At 41.5% G+C, this 21,803-nt stretch overlaps 1 protein-coding gene across 1 annotated transcript in view; it reads left to right on the top strand.

Annotated features, from left to right (window-relative positions):
- EXOC4 (exocyst complex component 4) overlaps positions 1 to 21,803 on the top strand; it is a 685,438-nt gene that overhangs the window by 579,908 nt on the left and 83,727 nt on the right. Inside the window, exons 16-17 of the mRNA XM_073580982.1 lie at positions 2,177 to 2,355; positions 11,206 to 11,365. Coding sequence (XP_073437083.1) covers positions 2,177 to 2,355; positions 11,206 to 11,365 — 339 coding nt within the window. The remainder of the gene's footprint in view (positions 1 to 2,176; positions 2,356 to 11,205; positions 11,366 to 21,803) is intronic.

Below are 21,803 nucleotides of genomic sequence, written 5' to 3'. Positions count from 1 at the left end.
GCACGGGACTATGGGATGGCGGATATGTATGATGGGTATATGGGCACGGGACTATGGGATGGAGGATATGTATGATGGGTATATGGGCACAGGACTATGGGATGGAGGATATGTATGATGGGCATGGGACTATGAGATGAAGGATGTGTGATGGGTATATGGGCACTCGACTATGGGATGGCGAATATGTATGATGGGTCTATGGGCATGAGACTATGGGATGGAGGATGTGTGATGGGTATTTGGGCACTCAACTATGGGATGGAGGATATGTATGACAGGTATATGGGCATGTGACTATGGGATGGAGGATATGTATGATGGGTATATGGGCACGGGCCTATGGGATTGTGGATATGTATGATGGGTATATGGGCACGGGACTATGGGATTGTGGATATGTATGATGGGTATATGGGCACTGGACTATGGGTGGAGGATATGTATGATGGGTATATGGGCACGGGACTATGGGATTGTGGATATGTATGATGGGTATATGGGCACGGGACTATGGGATGGAGGATAATTATAATTTGCTATGACTAACCACAGTTAGTTACTATGCCCGGGCAGCGCCGGGCTCTTCAGCTAGTTTTTAATAAAGTTAGTTTCAACAACCAAAAAACACAGCAAAAAAAGTTGTTGCATGTTTTTTATTTGCAGCATTTTTTGACTCCTTGCTTTGTATGGGTGACAAAAACACTTGAAAAATCGACATGTTGCGGATGTTAAAAAAAAAACAAAAAAAAAAAAAAACAGCAGTCCGGAATAAAGTAACAAGTGTGTGCATGAGATTTCTGAAATCTCTTATTTTTTCTAATATGGTAAACCTCAACTTTTAATTTTCATAAAAATATGGAGCAAGAAAGCGCACCATTTGAATATATAGCTTCGTTTTCTGTATCCCTGTTTTATGGAAACCGTTTTAAACATTCGTTTTTAATTATTGGGAGTCCATCTTTTGTATCTCAAAGAAAAAACCAACACAAGTTGCTGTAGGACTCAGAATAGACAAGCCCCTGTGCTTATGTATGCATAAAAACAAGTGGTTTGCGTCTCTACTGACCAGTGTTTAAGCCATGAGAACAAAAAATGTGGTTTTGTGAAATATTGTTCCCACACTTTTTCTTTTTGTTTATTAATAGGGATGAGCGAACGTGCTCGGATTAGGTGTTATCCAGCATGCTTGTGTGCTAACCAAGTATCTTGGACGTGCTCGAAAATTATGTTTGAGTCCCCGCGACTGTATGTATCGTGGCTATTCGACAGCCGCAACAAATGCAGGGGTTGTCTGTTGGGCAATCCATGCATGTGCTGCTGCTGTCTAACAGCCACGAGACATACAGCCGAGGGGGCTCAAAATTATTTTTTGAGCGCTCCGTAGACACTCAGTTAGCACACGAGCATGCTGGATAACACCTAATCCGAGCACGTTCGCTCATCACTAGTTATTAAACCTTTACTTGTTATTTTTAGTTGGACATTTTCTTTTGCAGTCGGTTATGCTTCTAAATTGTTGTGGAGTATGTGCAACCAGAAATCCTTCTCCACAACTTCATTTCTGCTTAGCATTTTTAATCCTTCTAGAGGTTTCGGTAAAGGTTGCAGTCAGAGCAAGTTAAGCTCCTTTTTGCTGCAATCTCGCCCAAAACATTTCTATTACAAGTTCTGTATAATAGGGAGGTCTCTGAAAAGTTCATGGAGGAAACGTCTGCACACCTATGTGTATCGTGCCGGGCTGAGAGGCATTTGACATTTCGTCTGCGACCCACAGGTCAGCCTTTCATGAGAGTTTTCGTTCTCAGTGCTGGGAATTAACCAAGTGTACTGTGAAGGCATCAATCACAAGCTTTATTTTCCAGGTGATCTTTGAGAAACTCCATGCAGGTAAATTAAAATCTGACTCGACGACATGTCTGAGGATATAGAAAATGTGACCCTGCGGCACTGTGTCCTTAAAAGCGACCAGAAATGAACATTTTCCTTAAGCTCTACAGCATTATCTGACCCTAATACTCTGCTACAAAAAAGTCTTTTATTTGCAGCTCACGCAAGATGTATAATGTTTTTCATTTCAAAAATGACATTTGAAAGATAATTTTAAAAGTCGAGAATATGAGATGCATTAAGAAGATGGAAACATATTTTTGTGTTTTTTTTTTTTTTTCTTCAGAGTTCACTGCTTCCATTATCTTATTCCCTTGGCCAAGCAAGGAAACTATGCAATCGTAGCAAACGTGGAAAGCATGGATTATGACCCTCTTATTGTGAGGCTGAACAAGGACATAAGTGGAGTAGAAGAGGCGATGGGTGCTAGTCTCCAGCAGCACAAGTTCCAGTACATTTTTGAAGGTATAATATAAATGTGTTGTTTTTTTGTTTCATTCATTTTCTTTTGATTATATGTTTAGTAAATTAAATAAGACCTATTAACCATACATAAAGGGAGATTTACACAATGTCAGACTGGATTGACAAAGGCCCACCAGTAACATTGACTCTTGGGGGGCTGTTCAGCTACATGCCAAGATAACCTGGTCCTAGTTCCCAAATTAACTTTTTTTTTCTATGTAATATTAATTTGGCTAGCTTGTGTAATGAATGATGAGATGATAACTTTTTCTGCAAATTGTGAATCAAGTGTAAAGGCACTGCTCATTAGCACTCCTTCACAGGGGCCTACCGGAGGATTCTCTTGTCTCCAGTCGGCCAGTCCAAGCCTGGAAGTAGACATGAAGTTAAAAGAAGAAAAAAAAATGTTGACTTTTGTTTTAGTTTTCTTAAAATCTGTGCACCATAATTACAAGTTAGACCCCATTAATATTAGGTGGTATCTCTTGATATCACTCGACTCTAGCAGCTTTATACTAGACCAGCACAAGAATCTTAAGTGTGGCCGTTACCTAAAATTCTTATTTTCTTGGTGGTAAATTAGTTGCTGTTACTGTAATCTTAAGTAATTCTATTCCTGCTATAATAAAATCATCTCGTCATGCACCAATTTCCTGCTGAGTACATGCACTATACGCCACGGTCAGTTTGAACAGAGTTGCAGTGTAAAGTATGCATTGAGGACAGAGCAGCCAAGTGAGCTGTTGATGAGATGCAAGGTGGATTTCAGACTTTGTCTCTGATCATAGCTAGATCATGATGGAGAAAAGCTACATAATATAAGATTAAAGGGAATCTGTCTACAGGGTGGGCCATTTATATGGATACACCTGGGTGGGCCATTTATATGGATACACCTGGGTGGGCCATTTATAAAGCTGCATCCAAAATGGCCACCTTCAAAATGGCCGCCATGGTCACCACCCATCTTGAAAAGTTTTCCCCCTCCCATATACTAACGTGCCACAAACAGGAAGTTGATATCACCAACCATTCCCATTTTATTTAGGTGTATCCATATACATGGCCCAGCAAGGTGTATCCATATAAATGGTCCACCCTGTATATTGGCTTGCAGGTCATAGGAAGTTGAATAAGGTGATACCTTGATACCTGCGATCTGATATTTTATTCCCCAAAAAAATCCATGTTTTTCTTAATATGTACAGTAAATGAGCTGTTAAGCTGCTAGAGTCCACTGATATCAAGAGATACCACCTAATATTAATGGGGTCTAACTTGTAATTATGGTGCAAAGATTCTAAGAAAACTAAAGTGTCTTGATAAAAGCAGACAAGCTCCTGATTGTGGTCTAAATGCATTGTTTTCAGTAATCTTTTAGATTAAGTTCCCATGAGTTTTTGGTGAGTTTTTGAAGGTATGTATTTTCCCTGCCAAAAAAAAAAAAACGCTGCAATTTGCATTTCCAGCAAAGTAGATTTATAGATATCACATGCCCATTGGGTTTTTTTTTTTTACACTTGTCACTGTCGCAGCCTCTGTCTGTCCCCATCGTGACATGAAGCATCAACAGTGATATTCATTTCAGGGGCTGCCTTAGTCCCTGATCTGCTGAGCATGTGTCAGTTGTCAATTCTGACACACGCTCAGCAGATGCTCGGTGGGATTTTGTCACTGCAATATCCTTTTTAATACACAGTGGCAGTGCGCTCCCTTCTCCGGCTCTGATGAGTCGTGACACACTGTGCCAGTAGTAGAGCACACTGTCAGTGCGCATTGTAAGGAGATAAGTTGGCAAGCAGGGAGAACAGAGACCAATCCTACCCCCGAGAGTGACATCTTTGGACCTTGATTGGGGCTGCTTATCCACCTTCTGGACTATCCTGCGTTTCAACCTTTCATCAGTTTTCCTCTGCTGTCAATGTACAGGGAGATTAGCTACAGTGCCATGGGTTGTAAACTTCTTGATTATGTTGCGCTCCATGGACAAAGGAACATCAAGATATCTAGAGATGGACTTGTAACCTTGGGATTGTCAATATTGTTCAACAATTTTGGTTCTCAAGTCCTCACAGTTCTCTTTTCCTTTTGCTGCTCTCCATGGTTAGTGTGGCACACACAATGCAAAGATTGAGTCAACTTCTCCCCTTTTTATCTGGTTTCAGGTGTGATTTTCGTATTGCTCACACCCGTTACTTGCCATAAATGAGTTTCGACGAGCATCACATCCTGCTTGAAACAAAGTTGTTTGCCAACAATTTTGTCCTGCCAATTTTGGAGGTTTTGTGTGAAATTATGCCCAATTTGCCTTTTTTTTCAGTTTTGTTACAATATACACAAAGGAAAAAAATATATGTTTAACAAAACATGTGTAATTGCAATAATTTTCAGAGAGAAATACTGAATTTTCAATGGTGCCAACACTTTCAGCCATGACTGAGAGATTTAGGATTAAATTAATGTAGTGTTAGTTTCTGACAACCTTTCTAAGCACTGTGATGACAAAAAATAAACATACCATGTATACTCGCGTATAAGCCGAGATTTTCAGCCCATTTTTCTGGGCTGAAAGCCCCCCTCTGCTTATACGCGAGTCATATACCGGGGGTCGGCAGGGGGAGGGGGAGCGGGGGTGTCAGATCATCTCTGCAGCCCCCCTGCTTCTCTCACGGTCTCAGGCACCCTCCTTCAGCGGTCACGTGGTACCGCTCATTAATAAAGTCATGAATATGTAAATAATAATCTTTATTTTTATATAGCGCTAACATATTCCGCAGCGCTTTACATTTTTCACACATTTTCACTGTCCCTAATGGGGCTCACAATCTAAATTCCCTATCAGTATGTCTTTGGAGTGTGGGAGGAAACCGGAGTACCCGGAGGAAACCCACGCAAACACGGGGAGAACATACAAACTCCTTGCAGATGTTGTCCTTGGTGGGATTCGAACCCAGGACCCCAGCGCTGCAAGGCTGCAGCGCTAACCACTGAGCCACCGTGCTGCCCATGTGCATATTCATGACTTTAATGAGCGATACCACATGACCGCTGAAGGAAGGTATAGCTGCCAGAGAACGTGGGAGAAGCGGGGCTGCAGAGACCGCGCCAGGAGGGGGGTAAGTATATGCGATATTCACCTGTCCTTGGTCCACCGCTGCGCGCCGCTGTGTCCTCCGCATCCTCAGGCTGTGATGTTCAGGTCAGAGGGCGAGATGACGTAGTCAGTGCGCGCCGCACCCTCTGCCTGAACAGTCACTGACAGAGGGACCCGGAAGACAGAGCGGCATAATGTATGGAGCATCTTATGGAGGCATAATTTATGGAGCATTTTATGGGGCATATTATTCTATGGAGCATCTTATGGGGCCATCATGAATTGTATGGAGCATTATATTGGTCTTCTGATTCAATATGGATATGCAAAAACATTTAACCTACTGATGTCTCAATTAATTTTACTTTTATTGGCATCTATTTTTATTTTTGAAATTTACCATTAGCTGCTGCATTTTCCACCCTAGGCTTATACACGAGTCAATAAATTTTCTTAGTTTTCTTAGTTTTTTGTGGCAAAATTAGGGGGTCATAGAATCATAGAATCGTAGAGTTGGAAGGGACCTCCTGGGCCATCTGGTCCAACCCCCTGCTCAAAGCAGGATTCGCTAAATCATCCCAGTCAGATGTCTGTCCAGCCTCTGTTTGAAGACTTCCATTGAAGGAGAACTCACCACTTCTCGTGGCAGCCTGTTCCACTCATTGATCACTCTGACTGTCAAAAAGTTTTTTCTAATATTTAATCTGTGTCTCCTCCCATTCAGTTTCATCACATTGCTTCTAGTCTTTCCTTGTGCAAATGAGAATAAAGTTGATCCTTCTACAATGTGACAGCCCTTTAGATATTTGTAGACAGCTATTAAGTCTCCTTTCAGTCTTCTCTTTTGCAAACTAAACATTCCCAAATCCTGCAACCTTTCCTCATAAGACAGGGTTTGCAGACCGGTCACCATTCTGGTCGCTCTTTTCTGAACTTTCTCCAGTTTGTTGATGTCTTTTTTAAAATGTGGTGCCCAAAACTGAACACAATATTCCAGATGAGGTCTGACCAAAGAGGAGTAGAGGGAAATAATGACTTCACGTGATCTAGACTGTATGCTTCTGTTAATACATCCTAGAATTGCATTTGCCTTTTTTGCTGCTGCATCACACTGTTGACTCATATTCAGTCTGTGATCTATTAGTATACCCAAGTCTTTTTCACATGTGCTGTCACTTAGCCCTATTCCTTCAAATTCTGTATATGCTTTTTTCATTTTTATTGCCCAGATGTAGTATTTTGCATTTCTCCCTGTTAAAAACCATTCTGTTAGTTGCTGCCCACTTCTCCAGTTTATTTATATCTTTTTGAATCCTCTCTCTCTCTTCTCTAGTATTAGCTATCCCTCCTAGCTTTGTGTCATCAGCAAATTTAATCAGTTTACCCTCAATTCCTTCATCTAAATCATTGATAAAGATGTTGAACAATACAGGGCCCAGGACAGAGCCCTGTGGTACCCCACTTGAGACATTCTTCCAACTGGATGTGCAGCCTTTTACGACCACTCTTTGGGTCCGATCACTAAGCCAGTTATGAATCCTCCTAACAGTTGCCTTGTCCATTCCATACTTAGTCATTTTTTCAATAAGGATTGTATGAGAGACTTTGTCAAATGCTTTGCTTAAGTCAAGATATACTATATCTACAGCATTTCCTTGATCCACCCAATCAGTGATTCTGTCATAGAAGGAAATTAAGTTAGTCTGACATGACTTATTAGTTACAAACCCATGCTGACTCTGTTTAATCACTTCATTCTTATCCAGGTACTGACATACATGTTGTTTAATAATTTGTTCAAAGATCTTTCCTGGTATAGAAGTCAGACTCACCGGCCTATAGTTGCCTGGGTCCACCTTCTTCCCCTTTTTGAAGATAGGAACAACATTTGCTCTTCTCCAGTCTTCTGGCACTTCTCCTGTTCTCCAAGAATTTTCAAAGATTATGGAGAGGGGTTCAAAAATTTCTTCTGCTATCTCCTTCAGTACTCTGGGGTGTAATTCATCTGGACCTGGAGACTTGAATTCATTTAGGTTAGCTAAGTGTTTCCTCACTATCTTTCTGTTTATAGATATCTTGGATTCTTCTATTCCCTTAATAGGACAGTGAAGAACAGTTGATGTTACATTTCCTTTCTGAGAGAAAACAGATGCAAAATAGCAATTTAAAAGTTCAGCCTTCTCAACATCCTGTCTTACCATTTCATCATTTTCATCCTGTAAAAATCCTATAGCATCTTTGACTTTTCTTTTACTTTTGACATATCCCCAAAATCCTTTATTATTGCTTTTGACATCTCTTGCAAGCCTCAATTCATTTTCAGCTTTAGCTAATCTGATTTGTGCCCTGCAGGTTCTGCAGACAGCATTATATTCTTCTTTAGATATGCCTCCCTCTTTCCATTTTATAAACATTTTTTTCTTCCTTTTTAGCATGTGCTTAAGTTCTGTGTTCATCCATCCTGGTTTCCTTAAATGCTTCCTATTCTTCCCTCTTTTCGGAATTGTTAACAACTGTGCTTTGAGAATTTCATTTTTCAAGATTTCCCATCCTTCCTGGACATTTTTGTCTTTAAGGATATCCAGCCATTGGATCCCTCCAATTCTCTTTCTGAATCCCTTAAAATCTGCCTTTCTGAAATCTAACCTTGACGTCTGAGTCTTCACAGGTCTTCCGCCTCTAGTTATCCAAAATTCTAAAATAGCATGGTCGCTACCTCCTAGGGTCCCAGCCACTTTTACCTCCTCAACCATTTCCTCCCTGTTTATAAGGATTAGATCCAAGGTAGCAGTTCCCCTTGTTTTCTCCCCTACCTTTTGGAAGATAAAGTTGTCAGCAAGAGAGGATAAGAATTTCCTTGACCTGTTAGTTTTGCCTGAGAGAGATTCCCAACAAATGTCTGGATAGTTGAAATCTCCCATGACAACTATGTCATATTTTTTGGAGAACTTGGCCATTTGATGCATAAAGAGTTCATCCATATCTTCAGCTTGCACAGGCGGCCTGTAGTAAATGCCTACAATGGTGTCCTTTCCATTGCTCTGTCCTTGTATTCTTACCCAAACAGTTTCCACAGAACTCCCAGTCTCTGAAGCTTCAATCTCTGTGCAGATATACGCGTTTCTAACATACAATGTGACACCTCCTCCTCGTTTATCAAGTCTGTTTCTTGCAAATAAGTTGTATCCTTCTAGTCTTGTATTCCAATCATGTGTATTGTCCCACCAAGTTTCAGTAATTCCAATGACATCATATTTCTCTTCCTGTGTTAGTAGTTCCAATTCTCCTTGTTTGTTGCCCATGCTTTGTGCATTAGTATAGAAACATTTTAGTTTGTGATTGGTTTCTCTTTCTTCAATATTTTTATTAATTAGATTCTTTTGTCTTTGTTCTTCCTTTCCACTTCTAATAACAGAGTTCTCAATAGCATTTGACAGGTGTATGGCTTTTTCTGGTCTTTTGCTTCCCTTCCCATGTTGTTCTAGTTTAAAGCTCTCCTTACAAGTGTAGCAAGGCGACTTCCAAATACATGTTTTCCAGTCTTCGTAAGGTGCACCCCATCTCTAGCAAGTAGTCCATCATATAAGTAATTCACTCCGTGATCCAGAAATCCAAATCTTTGCTGACGGCACCATCGACGTAGCCAGTTGTTCACCTGCAGAATCTTATGCCACCTCCTTGTTCCATGGCCTTCCACTGGGAGGATGGAAGAGAAGACCACCTGCGCTCCCAGTTCTTTCACTTTCTTGCCTAAGTCTTCAAAGTCTCTGCAGATGGTTTCCAGGTCATTTCTTGCGGTGTCATTTGTCCCCACATGTAGTAGCAGGAATGGGTAGTCATCTGTAGGTCTGAAGAGTCCTGATATCCTGTCAGACACATCTTTAATTTTTGCACCTGGAAGACAGCACATTTCTCTTGAAGTTATATCCGGTCTGCAGATAGCGGCCTCTGTTCCTCTCAACAGGGAATCCCCCATGACCACCACTCTCCGTTTCTTCTTCACAACATTTTTCTTTCTCCATTCAGGAGGACTCTGAAGGCGTACAAGGTTGCTGTTTGTTGGCAAAGTCTTATCCTGATGTATTTCTTCATCGTTTTCCTGCGTGAGAGCCTGGTACTGGTTCCTGAGCAGTATGGGTGCTGACTGCCTCCTGATCCTCCTGCTTCTCTGGGTTACATGTCTCCATTCCTCTGTTTCTTCAGGTGCACTTCGAATTTCTTCTCTTTCTGTAACATGAAGAGATAATCCTGCTCTGTCTAAGAAGTCTTCACCTTCCTTAATGATCTTCAACGTAGCTAACCTCTCTTCGAGATTTTGCAACTTTTCCTCCCACAGGGACACAAGCTTGCATTTGTGGCATGTGAAGTTTGGCTTTTCCACTGGTAAGTCTGTGAAGATGTAGCAAGAAATGCAGCTCACCAAATGGCTCCTGGCCTCTTCCATATTGAGATTTCTTAAAAACGATGAAAGATGAGCCAAAATTATCGGCGCGCGGTTTTCCGATTTCCTCTTTTCAGCTGCAACGGCCAAAACCCAGTGATCGTTGAGCTCGCGGAGACTCTTCACTTATCCCAGAAGGCACTGGGAATATGCAAATGATCTCCTCAAGACTCTTCCCCTGGTTTTCCGATTTCCTCTTTTCAGCTGCAGCGGCCAAAACCCTGTGATCGTTGAGCTCGCGGAGACTCTTCACTTATCCCAGAAGGCACTGGGAATATGCAAATGATCTCCTCAAGACTCTTCCCCTTGTTTTAGGCCTGGTCGGCTTATACACGAGTATATACGATAATACTCTCCTTTTTAATTTTTAATTGTTACTTTTCTGGCACTCCAGTTCGAAAGGGGCAGGCGGTCTGACATTGTTGAGCAATGTCACCCACTGTACTGACTTCCTCAGTTCACTGTGCAGATGGCGAGTACCATGCCATAGCTTTTTGTACAGATTTTCTCAGGACACCACTTCCATTTCGTCAATTGCCATAAATGAGATTCCGGTGTCGTCTTTAATTTATTTTGGGACTAAATCTAGCTATTCAGCTTTATCTTCATGTGTAAAGCAAAACAGACAGGGTCATTAAATCACATAAGAGCATTGGCAGCACCCAATGAAAGCTGTGTACCCCTGCTGACCGCAAACGGAATTACATCGAAATTCATGATAGGACAGCACTAAGGCTACCATTCCAGTTAGCGATGCACCAGCGATCCCGACAACAATATGGATCACTGGTGCATCGCTAAGTGGTCGCTAGTGAGCTGCCACACAGGCAGATCTCACCAGCGACATTGCAGGGGTCGGGGGTCGCTACTTACCTGTCAGATGCGGCGATCCCGCGTCCACGCATCGCTCGCCGGTGCCACAGGAAGCCCAGCAGAAAGCGCCCGACGAGAAATCGTCCAGGACGTTCTCGCGCGACCAGCGATGAGCAGCTGGGGGAGCGGGTCGGAGGTAAGTATCAGACATAGCAATATCACTGCTACGTCACAAAATCGGTGACGTTACAGCAATATTGCTAGCGATATCACTATGTGTAACGGGGGCTTTAGTCTAAAATAGATGCAGATAAGCTCACTATCGTATTGTTTCTATAAGGAGCATATTTTCATTTAGTGGTTCCAGAGCTGCTCTTGATGCAATTCTTTTATACCCTTATTTTATCCAAATATTCCATACTTTGTTTAGGTGTATGGTTTCTATGTTAGTGTTCATTTTGAAGTAAAATAATGTCTGTTTTTCTATCCCTTTCTTCCACAGGTTTAGGCCATTTAATTTCTTGCATCCTCATTAATGGAGCCCAATATTTCAAGCGCATCAGTGAGTCTGGGATCAAAAAGATGTGCCGAAATATATTCGTACTTCAGCAAAACCTCACCAATATCACTATGTCCCGTGAAGCTGATCTGGATTTTGCACGGTAATGTGGCCAATGCTCTTTTCTTTATCAAATGCAGCATTAATCATTGTCACAATATTAGGATTTTTACTCATTGTCCCATGGCTAAAAATGGGAACAAAAATGTGTCTGTGCAATGTAACACCACAGACCGATCACTGCTGGCACGACTTGCTCCAGGTGGGATAGCTTTACTATTTGACATTTATTTTGTTTGTTTTTTTATTGCTGTCAAAATTTTCTCGTTGAATCTGTGAAGCAGCAATGATACTTGTAATAGGTGAAGTTACTTTTTTTTCTTGAATTTTGCTTATTACTAGAGAAATTTTAGCATTTTAAAACTAGACACTTTTAAAAGAAAAATATCTGCGTTTGGAGCATAACAAACCTTTTAACATAAGGAAAGAAGTTTTGCCATTTGCCTGTTATCTGCAGTGTATTTTCCACTATATGCGTCACATAACATTTTCAAGCACGCAAGAGGTTTATCTGTATGACTGGTGGACTAGTATAATAATTGGCAGACCCGTCCTTTCCATGAATGAACCTTTTTTTTTCTTTTGCTGACACTGCAGATAGGCATAGCTTTGCTGACATTTTGAGAAAACGGGTTAACAGTGCTCCGGAAGCTTGGATGTGATTATGTTTAGGCAGCAAAATTTCCAACAATAGCGTTTCCATGAATCAATGTTCGTAAGCAGAAGTGGTGGCCAGCTTATGTTCACATTAAAGTCCGGCATCTTTAACCCCATGAGAGACAATAAGGGTTTTAGATTCTGAATATATGAGAAAATATTCATTTACAAAAAAATACTGGACTTTTTCACCAGCTTTCAAAAACTATTTCCCAGAAAAAATCGAATATCTCCAGTCTGGCTTCCAGACTTCTATAACACTGAGTCAATACAGTTTTTTTTCTAGAAATATGTTCTACCTTTTGTTACATGTCCTGCAGGTCAGGGAGAGTCCTGGTTATGAGACCCCCCTAATTGCTATCAAGTGTTTTAAAAACTCCTATTAAGAACATATAGTACCCTGAATGTGCGCATCAGGAGACCCTTCTATATCAGAGGACATCTTTAAGGGGAATCTGACAGCTGATATTTGCTGCTGGACCACAGGCCGCATGTATCAGGCACTGACTGTATGATTGCAGCCATGAATGTTTGACTCTGAAATGTTGCTGTGTTTCAAGAAAAATATACCTTAAAAGCTGTTGGGACCAAGCTATACTGGAGGCTAGTCGGACACGGCTGGTGGCTTCTTCACTCCCTCTCCCCTACAGTCACAGGTCTCTCCTTGCTTCATATACAAAAAAGATTTATCACTTAAGGGGAGTGGGTGGGGAAAAGATTCCAAAAACCCGCCTGACCAACAAGTCTGCAGTGCGGTTCTGTACCGGCAGTTTTAAGGTAAGTTTTACACAGAAACAACGCCGCAGCTTGTCAGAGATCATTCAGCCAGTGCCTGATACATGCTGCTCGATCCACAGGCAGCATGTCAGGTTCCCTTTAATATCTTAGCTCTTCATAAATGCCATCCGAGCTTCCACAGGGCAATGCGATGTTATAAATCAGATAAAAATATGCAAATTCTGCAAAAAAATAATACAAATTGCATGAACATAAGAGTCCATAGTTGTGTCATGGATTACATGGTTTGTGGAAACTAGTATTTTATAATAATAATAATTTTATTTCTATAGCGCCGACATATTCCGCAGCACTTTACATTATAGAGGGGATTTGTACAGACAATAGACATTACAGCATACCAATAAACACATAGATCAACAGATACAAAGAGGAATGAGGGCCCTGCTCGCAAGCTTACAGTCTATCAGGAAAGAGGGGAGACACGAAAGGTGGATGGTAACAATTGCTTTTATTGTTCGGACCAACCATAGTGTAGGAAATCAGGTGTTTATGTAACCAGTTATCTTCCTATTCCTTTTTTTGGGGAATGTTGCCACTTACAAATAATTAATCAAATTTCATGCTTAAAGGTTATTAATTCCAAGTAGTGCCCCTCAAGGCTCTGTCCTTGGACAAAAGCCACCGTCTGGAGACCTGCTCTTTGTAGCTCCTGCATTCAGCTAGCAGACAGGCGCGAGCCACAAGTTGGGGATGGGGACCCCTGCACCAGAGCGTAATAGCAACTTAAAATGTAGAAAAGAACAAAATGAATTCTTAATAAACCACCTTCCTGTCCCACCAACCCTGCGGCCCGTCATCTCCACTTCTCCCTTTCCCCTTCTCTGTTTGTGCACTTCCTCTTCAGCCTGCATAACTATATCCCAGGGCATTCGGCGACAGTTAGGTTTGTGACATCATTGTGCGCCGTGCCATTGTGGCGACATGTATCATGAGGCCTGGATGGTGAACTTTGTGGGTACTGTGGCAGGTGAGCAGTGGAAGTATTATTATTATTATTATTTTTTTTTTTTTTTTAACCTTATGCCAACACTTTGCAGTCCATCAAAATGGTGGATGCAGCCAGCCGCCATTTTGATGAATTTGCGCATTGGAATTATTAAAAAAATAAAAAAAAATATGTATTCTGGAAAATACTAGTTTTTGTAAAATTTGAAGAGAATTCAGTTCCATTCGAAGGAGTTCCCTCTTCTGTAGAAAATCCAGTGCTGACCGTTTTCACAAACTTTTCAGCCGTGCTCTTTCCCATTAGGGGCGCACATTTCATTATTGCAGATGAGCTAGTGAAGCACACCGCATCCTCTCTGTCAGACATTTCATCGTCTGATAAATGGAAATATACAGTTGCTCCCGTGAATTTTTTCAATGAGTGTTGAAAGCGAAGTGTGCTGCACTTGGATGCGTCCAACGTCTGCATTGTAATAAGACAGTAGTCCCCTGACCTTCTTATTTCATGCAGTGTGGCGGGAGCCAGAGCTGGGGGCAGCTGCCAAATCGTATAAAAGGGGGATGCTAATTGCTGCAGTTTGTCTTGTTAGCCGTCAGTGACAATGTGTCAGGAGTCATATGTACAACAGGAAATGAATTATCCATGGCGCACAAGCTTCTGGAAGGGATCCCCTGCCGCTCGTGTTAATGAAAGTTGTCCCACGCATGTTCTCTGCCTGTGTGCGCTCCAGCTCTTCTCATTTGGTTAAATGCCTTTACTTCCCGTCTTACCTGCTATCCATTGTGAGTATCAGAGAGCAACAGTTAGATGTTCCTAAGTGTATACATGCCCTGTATATGTGTGGATAGAAGTGCTTCATACACAATAATTCTATAACCTGATCATTTAAAGAGCCAATTCCAAAACCGAACAAGTCACAGAATCTATGCAGCCAATCTGAGCTCCGCAGGCAACTGTGAACCTGAGCTCCAACAATACATATATCCCAATAACGGCAGATGCAGACTGCTATCGGTTAGTGGCCAATCTCACAAAACATCGGACCAATGGGGCCGTACACGTCTGATTTTTTTCGTTAGAGTATGTCCGAGGACAAAAAAATCGCTGCATATCCAAGTTTGATTCAATATATCGATCACACTCGGCCATGCAAGTCAATGAATCTGTGGTAAACATCAGCGTGCACTCGGGTGACATCTGAGTGCAGTCCAATTTCCTCTCACTGATACAATAAGGAAGATCAAGAAATTTTGGTCATCTTCTTCTTGCAGTGTGCTATTTTTCTCTCATCCAAGAAAATCTGATCACATTATGCTGACACTGATCAATGTCATTTGCATAATCGGCCAATTCTCTGGATTGAGAGAGTCTACGGCCATCTGCACCAGCACTAACTGGATTCAACCGAGGTACAAATGAACTCCCACTGATCCCAGTAAGGGTATGTGCACACGTTGCGGATTTGGCTGTGGATCCCCAGCGGATTTGGCCCTGCGGATCCGCAGCAGTTTTCCATGTGATGTACAGTACCTTAAACCTATGGAAAACAAAAAGCGCTGTGCACATGCTGCAGAAAATTCCGCGCAGAAACGCAGAGGATTATTTTCCGCAGCATGTCAATTCATTGTGCGGATTCCGCAGCGTTTTTACACCTATTCCATTATAGGAATCCGCAGGTGTAAAAACGCAGGCGAAATCCGCACAAAATCTGCAGGTAAAACGCAGGTCATTTTACCTGTGGATTCTGCAGAATCCGCACGGAAAAATCCGCAGTGGAATCCGCAACATGTGCACATACCCTAACAGGATACTTATGCAGGTTTTTGCAGTGTTGTGTCTGCAAGAACAATAAAACGTAAAATATATCAAGTACCTTTTTAATGTAGATTTAAACCATGACCTGTAGCATATTCAGTTGAAACCAGATGTTTATGTACACTATATAAAAAGACACATATGCATGTTTTTCTCAATATCTGACATGAAATTCTTTTCCCATTTAAAGTCAATTAGGATTACCATAATTATTAATACTTGGCAAATGCCAGAATAATGAGAGAGAGAGAATGTTTTCATGCTTTTTTATTACTTACTGCAAAGTCAAAAGTTTACTTGCACTTAGGGCCCCGTCATACATAGCGACTCACCAGCGATCCCGACAACGATATGAACTTGTCAGGATCGCTGGTGTGTCGCTACATGATCACTGGTGAGCTGCCAAACAGGCAGATCTCAACAGCGATCAGGACAGCGACACGCAGGTAACAAACAAACATATTTACCTTGGTTACCAGCTCCCTGCACCAGCGCGCTGGTATCTAACGTACACATCGGGTTTCGAAGCGTGGCGCTTAGAAACCCGATGTTTACCTTGGTTACCAGCTCGCTGATCGCTGGTCTCCCGCCTGCCACACGCAGTGATGCGTGCTGGCCAGCGGGATACCAACGATCAAAAAAATGTCCAGGCCATTCGAGCACGATCAGCGATACCCGGCAGGGGGGCCGGTCGCTGGTAAGTGTCACACACCGCGATCTCGCTGGTGAGATCGCTGTTGCATCACAAAACTTGTGACTCGGCATCGATCTCGCTAGCGAGATCACTGTGTGTGATGGGGGCTTAAGATTACTATGCCTTTAAACAATTCTGGACTTTCCATATTTTGATGTAATGTGTTTGTGTTTTTTGGCAGCATCTGAGTTAATTAGAGATACACCTGTGGATGTATTTTAATGCACACCTGAAACACACTGCTTCTTTGTGTAGCATCATGAGAAATTCTCAAGAAATCAGCCAAGATATCAAGAAGAGAACTGTGGACTCGCACAAGTCTAGCTCATCTTTGGGTACAGTATCAAGATACCTGAAGGTGCCTCGTTCATCTGTACAAACAATTATACACAAGTACAGACAAGATGGGAATGTCCAGCCATCATACAGCTCAGGAAGGAAACTGGTTCTATGTCCCAGAGATGAAAATGCTTTGGTCCGACATTTGCATATCAACCCAAGGACAAAAGCAAAAGACCTTGTGAAGATGATGGTGGAAGTTGGTGAAATTGTGTCAATGTCCACAGTGAAACTAGTACTGTATCAACATGGGTTGAAAGGCCACTCTACCAGGAAGAAGCCATTACACCAAAAGAAACATAAAAAAGACAGACAGATTAATATTTGCAAATGCACACCGGAACAAAGACCTTAATTTTTGGAGACATTTCCTGTGGTCTGATGAAACTAAGGCTGGAGTCACACTGCGGAATTTCTCATGTGATAGTCGCATCGCATAGCCCGAACTAGCGGGCACCTCTCCTAACCTGAGCATGACAGCGTGATGGATTACTATGCAGCTGTCAAGCTCAGGTCAGGAGAGCAGCCAGCCAGTGCGAGTTTTACAATGCGATTCTTGGATGAAAAATACGCCAGTGTGTCTCTGCCCTAAAAGTGAACTTTTTGGGTATAATGGCCATTGTTACATTTGGAGGAAAAAGGGAGAAGCTTGGAAGCCTAAGAACACCATGCCAACTGTGAAACACGGGGGTGGCAGCATCATGCTGTGGGGTTGTTTTTCTGCTGGAGGGACTGGTGCACTTCACAAAACAGATGGCATCATGAGAAAAGAAGATTATGTGGCAATACTGAAGCAACATCTCAAGATATCAGTCCGGAAATTAAAGCTTGTGTGTAAATGGGTCTTCCAAATGGACAATGACCCGAATCATACTGCCAAAATGGTAACAAAGTGGCTTCAGGATAACAAAGTCAATATTTTGTAGTGGCCATCACAAAGCCCTGATCTCAATCCTATTGAAAATTTATGGGCAAAGCTGAAAAGGGAGGTCCATGCAAGGTGACCTACAAACCTGGATCAGTTACACCAGTTTTGTATAGAGGAATGGGCCCAAATTCCAACCAACTATTGTGAGAAACTTGTAGAAGGATATCCCAAAAGTTTGACCCAACTCATTCAGTTTAAGGGCAATGGTACCAAATACTAATGAAATATATGTAAATTATGACTTTGCAGTAAGTAATAAAAATGCTTTAAAACGTTCTCTCTCTCTCTCATTAGTCTAGGATTTGTCAAACATTAATAATTATGATAATCCTAATTGACCTAAAATGGGAAAGGTTTATTCTGATTTCATGTCAGATATTGAAAAAACATGCATGTGTCTTTTTATATAGTGTATGGAAACTTCCAGTTTCAACTATGTCGAGTTGACCTTTAAATTAGTTTAATATGTATTGATACTGAGGCATAGCTGGGGGGCGTTGGCTCATCTGGGGAAGGTGGTGAAACATTTTTCTATGGTAACCTAATCTGGGTAATCATGTTCAAAAATACAGAGGGGCTCCCTAATTATAGTGTGCACCTCAGCAAATGACAATGGTGTTACTGAGAGAAAAAAAAATCACTGTATGAAGAGTAGGACTGATATTACCACCATGAGGTATCCATATATTGGTAGATAACAATCCTGCAGAACCTATAAGAGATTACAGTATAGTTATAGATATTTGTCCCTATTGCTGAACCAAGAAATACCAACTCAACTGTGCTCCTCTTAGTGCTCCATGTAGCAATAATACTCCCTTTGTGTCCTCTATCTATACAATAAAGTTGCCTACTAAAATATTAATGCCATTTGTGAACACCCTAGAAAGTGATCTTAGCCTCTTTTTACTAATTAAAAGGTAGTAATGTCTTCAATGTACACCCCATGGTTGTGAAAATACCTTGAACGCCCTAATAATATACCGTAATAATGCATTTTGAGTGTTCACTTAACAATTAATGACTCCCCGAATGCCCCTAAAGAGCTAAACTGCATCCTCAGAGCTCTACAAAGAGTAATAAAGCCCCCTGAGTTCCCCCATTGAATAATGCTCTGACAAAGGCATTAATAATGCTCTGATTCCCTCATATATTTACTTATAATGGCCAATGATCCACCATATATATTAGTAATACTCCCTGATCTGCTAATATATTAATAATGTCTTTTGCTCTCCCCATATATAATAGTAATGCTCTCTGATCACTCAGCTATACTAATACTGCCCTCTTACACTCACTGGCCACTTTATTAGGTACACCTGTCCAACTGTGTGTTAAGACTTAATTTCTAATCAGCCAATCACATGGCGGCAACTCAGTGCATTTAGGCATGTAGACATGGTCAAGACAATCTCCTGCAGTTCAAACCGAGCATCAGTATGGGGAAGAAAGGTGATTTGAGTGCCTTTGAACGTGGCAAGATTGTTGGTGCCAGAAGGGCTGGTCTGAGTATTTCAGAAACTGCTGATCTACTGGGATTTTCACGCACAACCATCTCTAGGGTTTACAGAGAATGGTCCGAAAAAGAAAAAAAAACCAGTGAGCGGCAGTTCTGTGGCTGGAAATGCCTTGTTGATGCCAGAGGTCAGAGGAGAATGGGCATACTGGTTCGAGCTGATAGAAAGGCAACAGTGACTCAAATTGCCACCCGTTACAACCAAGGTAGGCAGAAGAGCATCTCTGAAGGCACAGTGCGTCGAACTTTGAGGCAGATGGGCTACAGCAGCAGAAGACCACACTGGGTACCACTCCTCTCAGCTAAGAACAGGCATCTGATGGCTACTTTCAGCAGGATAATGCGCCATGTCATAAAGCTCGAATCATCTCAGATTGGTTTCTTGAACATGACAATGAGTTCACTGTACTCAAATGGCCTCCTCAGTCACCAGATCTCAATCCAATAGAGCATCTTTGGGATGTGGTGGAACGGGAGATTCGCATCAGGGATGTGCAGCCGACAAATCTGCGCCAACTGTGTGATGCCATCATGTCAATATGGTCCAAAATCTCTGAGGAATGCTTCCAGCACCTTGTTGAATCTCTGCCACGAAGAATTGAGGCAGTTCTGAAGGCAAAAGGGGGTCCAACCCGTTACTAGCATGGTGTACCTAATAAAGTGGCCAGTGAGTGTATATCCCCATATATAGAATCATAGAATCGTAGAGTTGGAAGGGACCTCCTGGGCCATCTGGTCCAACCCCCTGCTCAAAGCAGGATTCGCTAAATCATCCCAGTCAGATGTCTGTCCAGTCTCTGTTTGAAGACTTCCATTGAAGGAGAACTCACCACTTCTCGTGGCAGCCTGTTCCACTCATTGATCACTCTAACTGTCAAAAAGTTTTTTCTAATATCTAATCTGTGTCTCCTCCCATTCAGTTTCATCCCATTGCTTCTAGTCTTTCCTTGTGCAAATGAGAATAAAGTTGATCCTTCTACAATGTGACAGCCCTTTAGATATTTGTAGACAGCTATTAAGTCTCCTCTCAGTCTTCTCTTTTGCAAACTAAACATTCCCAAATCCTGCAACCTTTCCTCATAAGACAGGGTTTGCAGACCGGTCACCATTCTGGTCGCTCTTTTCTGAACTTGCTCCAGTTTGTTGATGTCTTTTTTAAAATGTGGTGCCCAAAACTGGACACAATATTCCAGATGTGGTCTGACCAAAGAGGAGTAGAGGGAAATAATGACTTTACGTGATCTAGACTGTATGCTTCTGTTAATACATCCTAGAATTGCATTTGCCTTTTTTGCTGCTGCATCACACTGTTGACTCATATTCAGTCTGTGATCTATTAGTATACCCAAGTCTTTTTCACATGTGCTGTCACTTAGCCCTATTCCTCCCATTCTATATATGCTTTTTTCATTTTTATTGCCCAGATGTAGTACTTTGCATTTCTCCCTGTTAAAAACCATTCTGTTAGTTGCTGCCCACTTCTCCAGTTTATTTAAATCTTTTTGAATCCTCTCTCTCTCTTCTCTAGTATTAGCTATCCCTCCTAGCTTTGTGTCATCAGCAAATTTAATCAGTTTACCCTCAATTCCTTCATCTAAATCGTTGATAAAGATGTTGAACAATACAGGGCCCAGGACAGAGCCCTGTGGCACCCCACTTGAGACATTCTTCCAACTGGATGTGCAGCCATTTACGACCACTCTTTGGGTCCGATCACTAAGCCAGTTATGAATCCACCTAACAGTTGCCTTGTCCATTCCATACTTAGTCATTTTTTCAATAAGGATTGTATGAGAGACTTTGTCAAATGCTTTGCTGAAGTCAAGATATACTATATCTACAGCATTTCCTTGATCCACCCAATCAGTGATACCGTCATAGAAGGAAATTAAGTTAGTCTGACATGACTTATTAGTTACAAACCCATGCTGACTCTGTTTAATCACTTCATTCTTATCCAGGTATTGACATACATGTTGTTTAATAATTTGTTCAAAGATCTTTCCTGGTATAGAAGTCAGACTCACCGGCCTATAGTTGCCTGGGTCCACCTTCTTCCCCTTTTTGAAGATAGGTACAACATTTGCTCTTCTCCAGTCTTCTGGCACTTCTCCTGTTCTCCAAGAATTTTCAAAGATTATGGAGAGGGGTTCAAAAATTTCTTCTGCTATCTCCTTCAGTACTCTGGGGTGTAATTCATCTGGACCTGGAGACTTGAATTCATTTAGGTTAGCTAAGTGTTTCCTCACTATCTTTCTGTTTATAGATATCCTGGATTCTTCTATTCCCTTAATAGGACAGTGAATAACAGTTGATGTTACATTTCCTTTCTGAGAGAAAACAGATGCAAAATAGGAATTTAAAAGTTCAGCCTTCTCAACATCCTGTCTTACCATTTCATCATTTTCATCCTGTAAAAATCCTATAGCATCTTTGACTTTTCTTTTACTTTTGACATATCCCCAAAATCCTTTATTATTGCTTTTGACATCTCTTGCAAGCTTCAATTCATTTTCAGCTTTAGCTAATCTGATTTGTGCCCTGCAGGTTCTGCAGACAGCATTATATTCTTCTTTAGATATGCCTCCCTCTTTCCATTTTATAAACATTTTTTTCTTCCTTTTTAGCATGTGCTTAAGTTCTGTGTTCATCCATCCTGGTTTCCTTAAATGCTTCCTATTCTTCCCTCTTTTCGGAATTGTTAACAACTGTGCTTTGAGAATTTCATTTTTCAAGATTTCCCATCCTTCCTGGACATTTTTGTCTTTAAGGATATCCAGCC

This window comes from Dendrobates tinctorius, unplaced genomic scaffold (assembly GCF_039654945.1).
Source record: "Dendrobates tinctorius isolate UK_male_01 unplaced genomic scaffold, ASM3965494v1 ptg000066l, whole genome shotgun sequence".
Lineage (NCBI taxonomy): Eukaryota > Metazoa > Chordata > Amphibia > Anura > Dendrobatidae > Dendrobates > Dendrobates tinctorius.
Note: the sequence above shows the minus strand (reverse complement) of the source record. Positions and strands in the feature narration are given on the sequence as shown.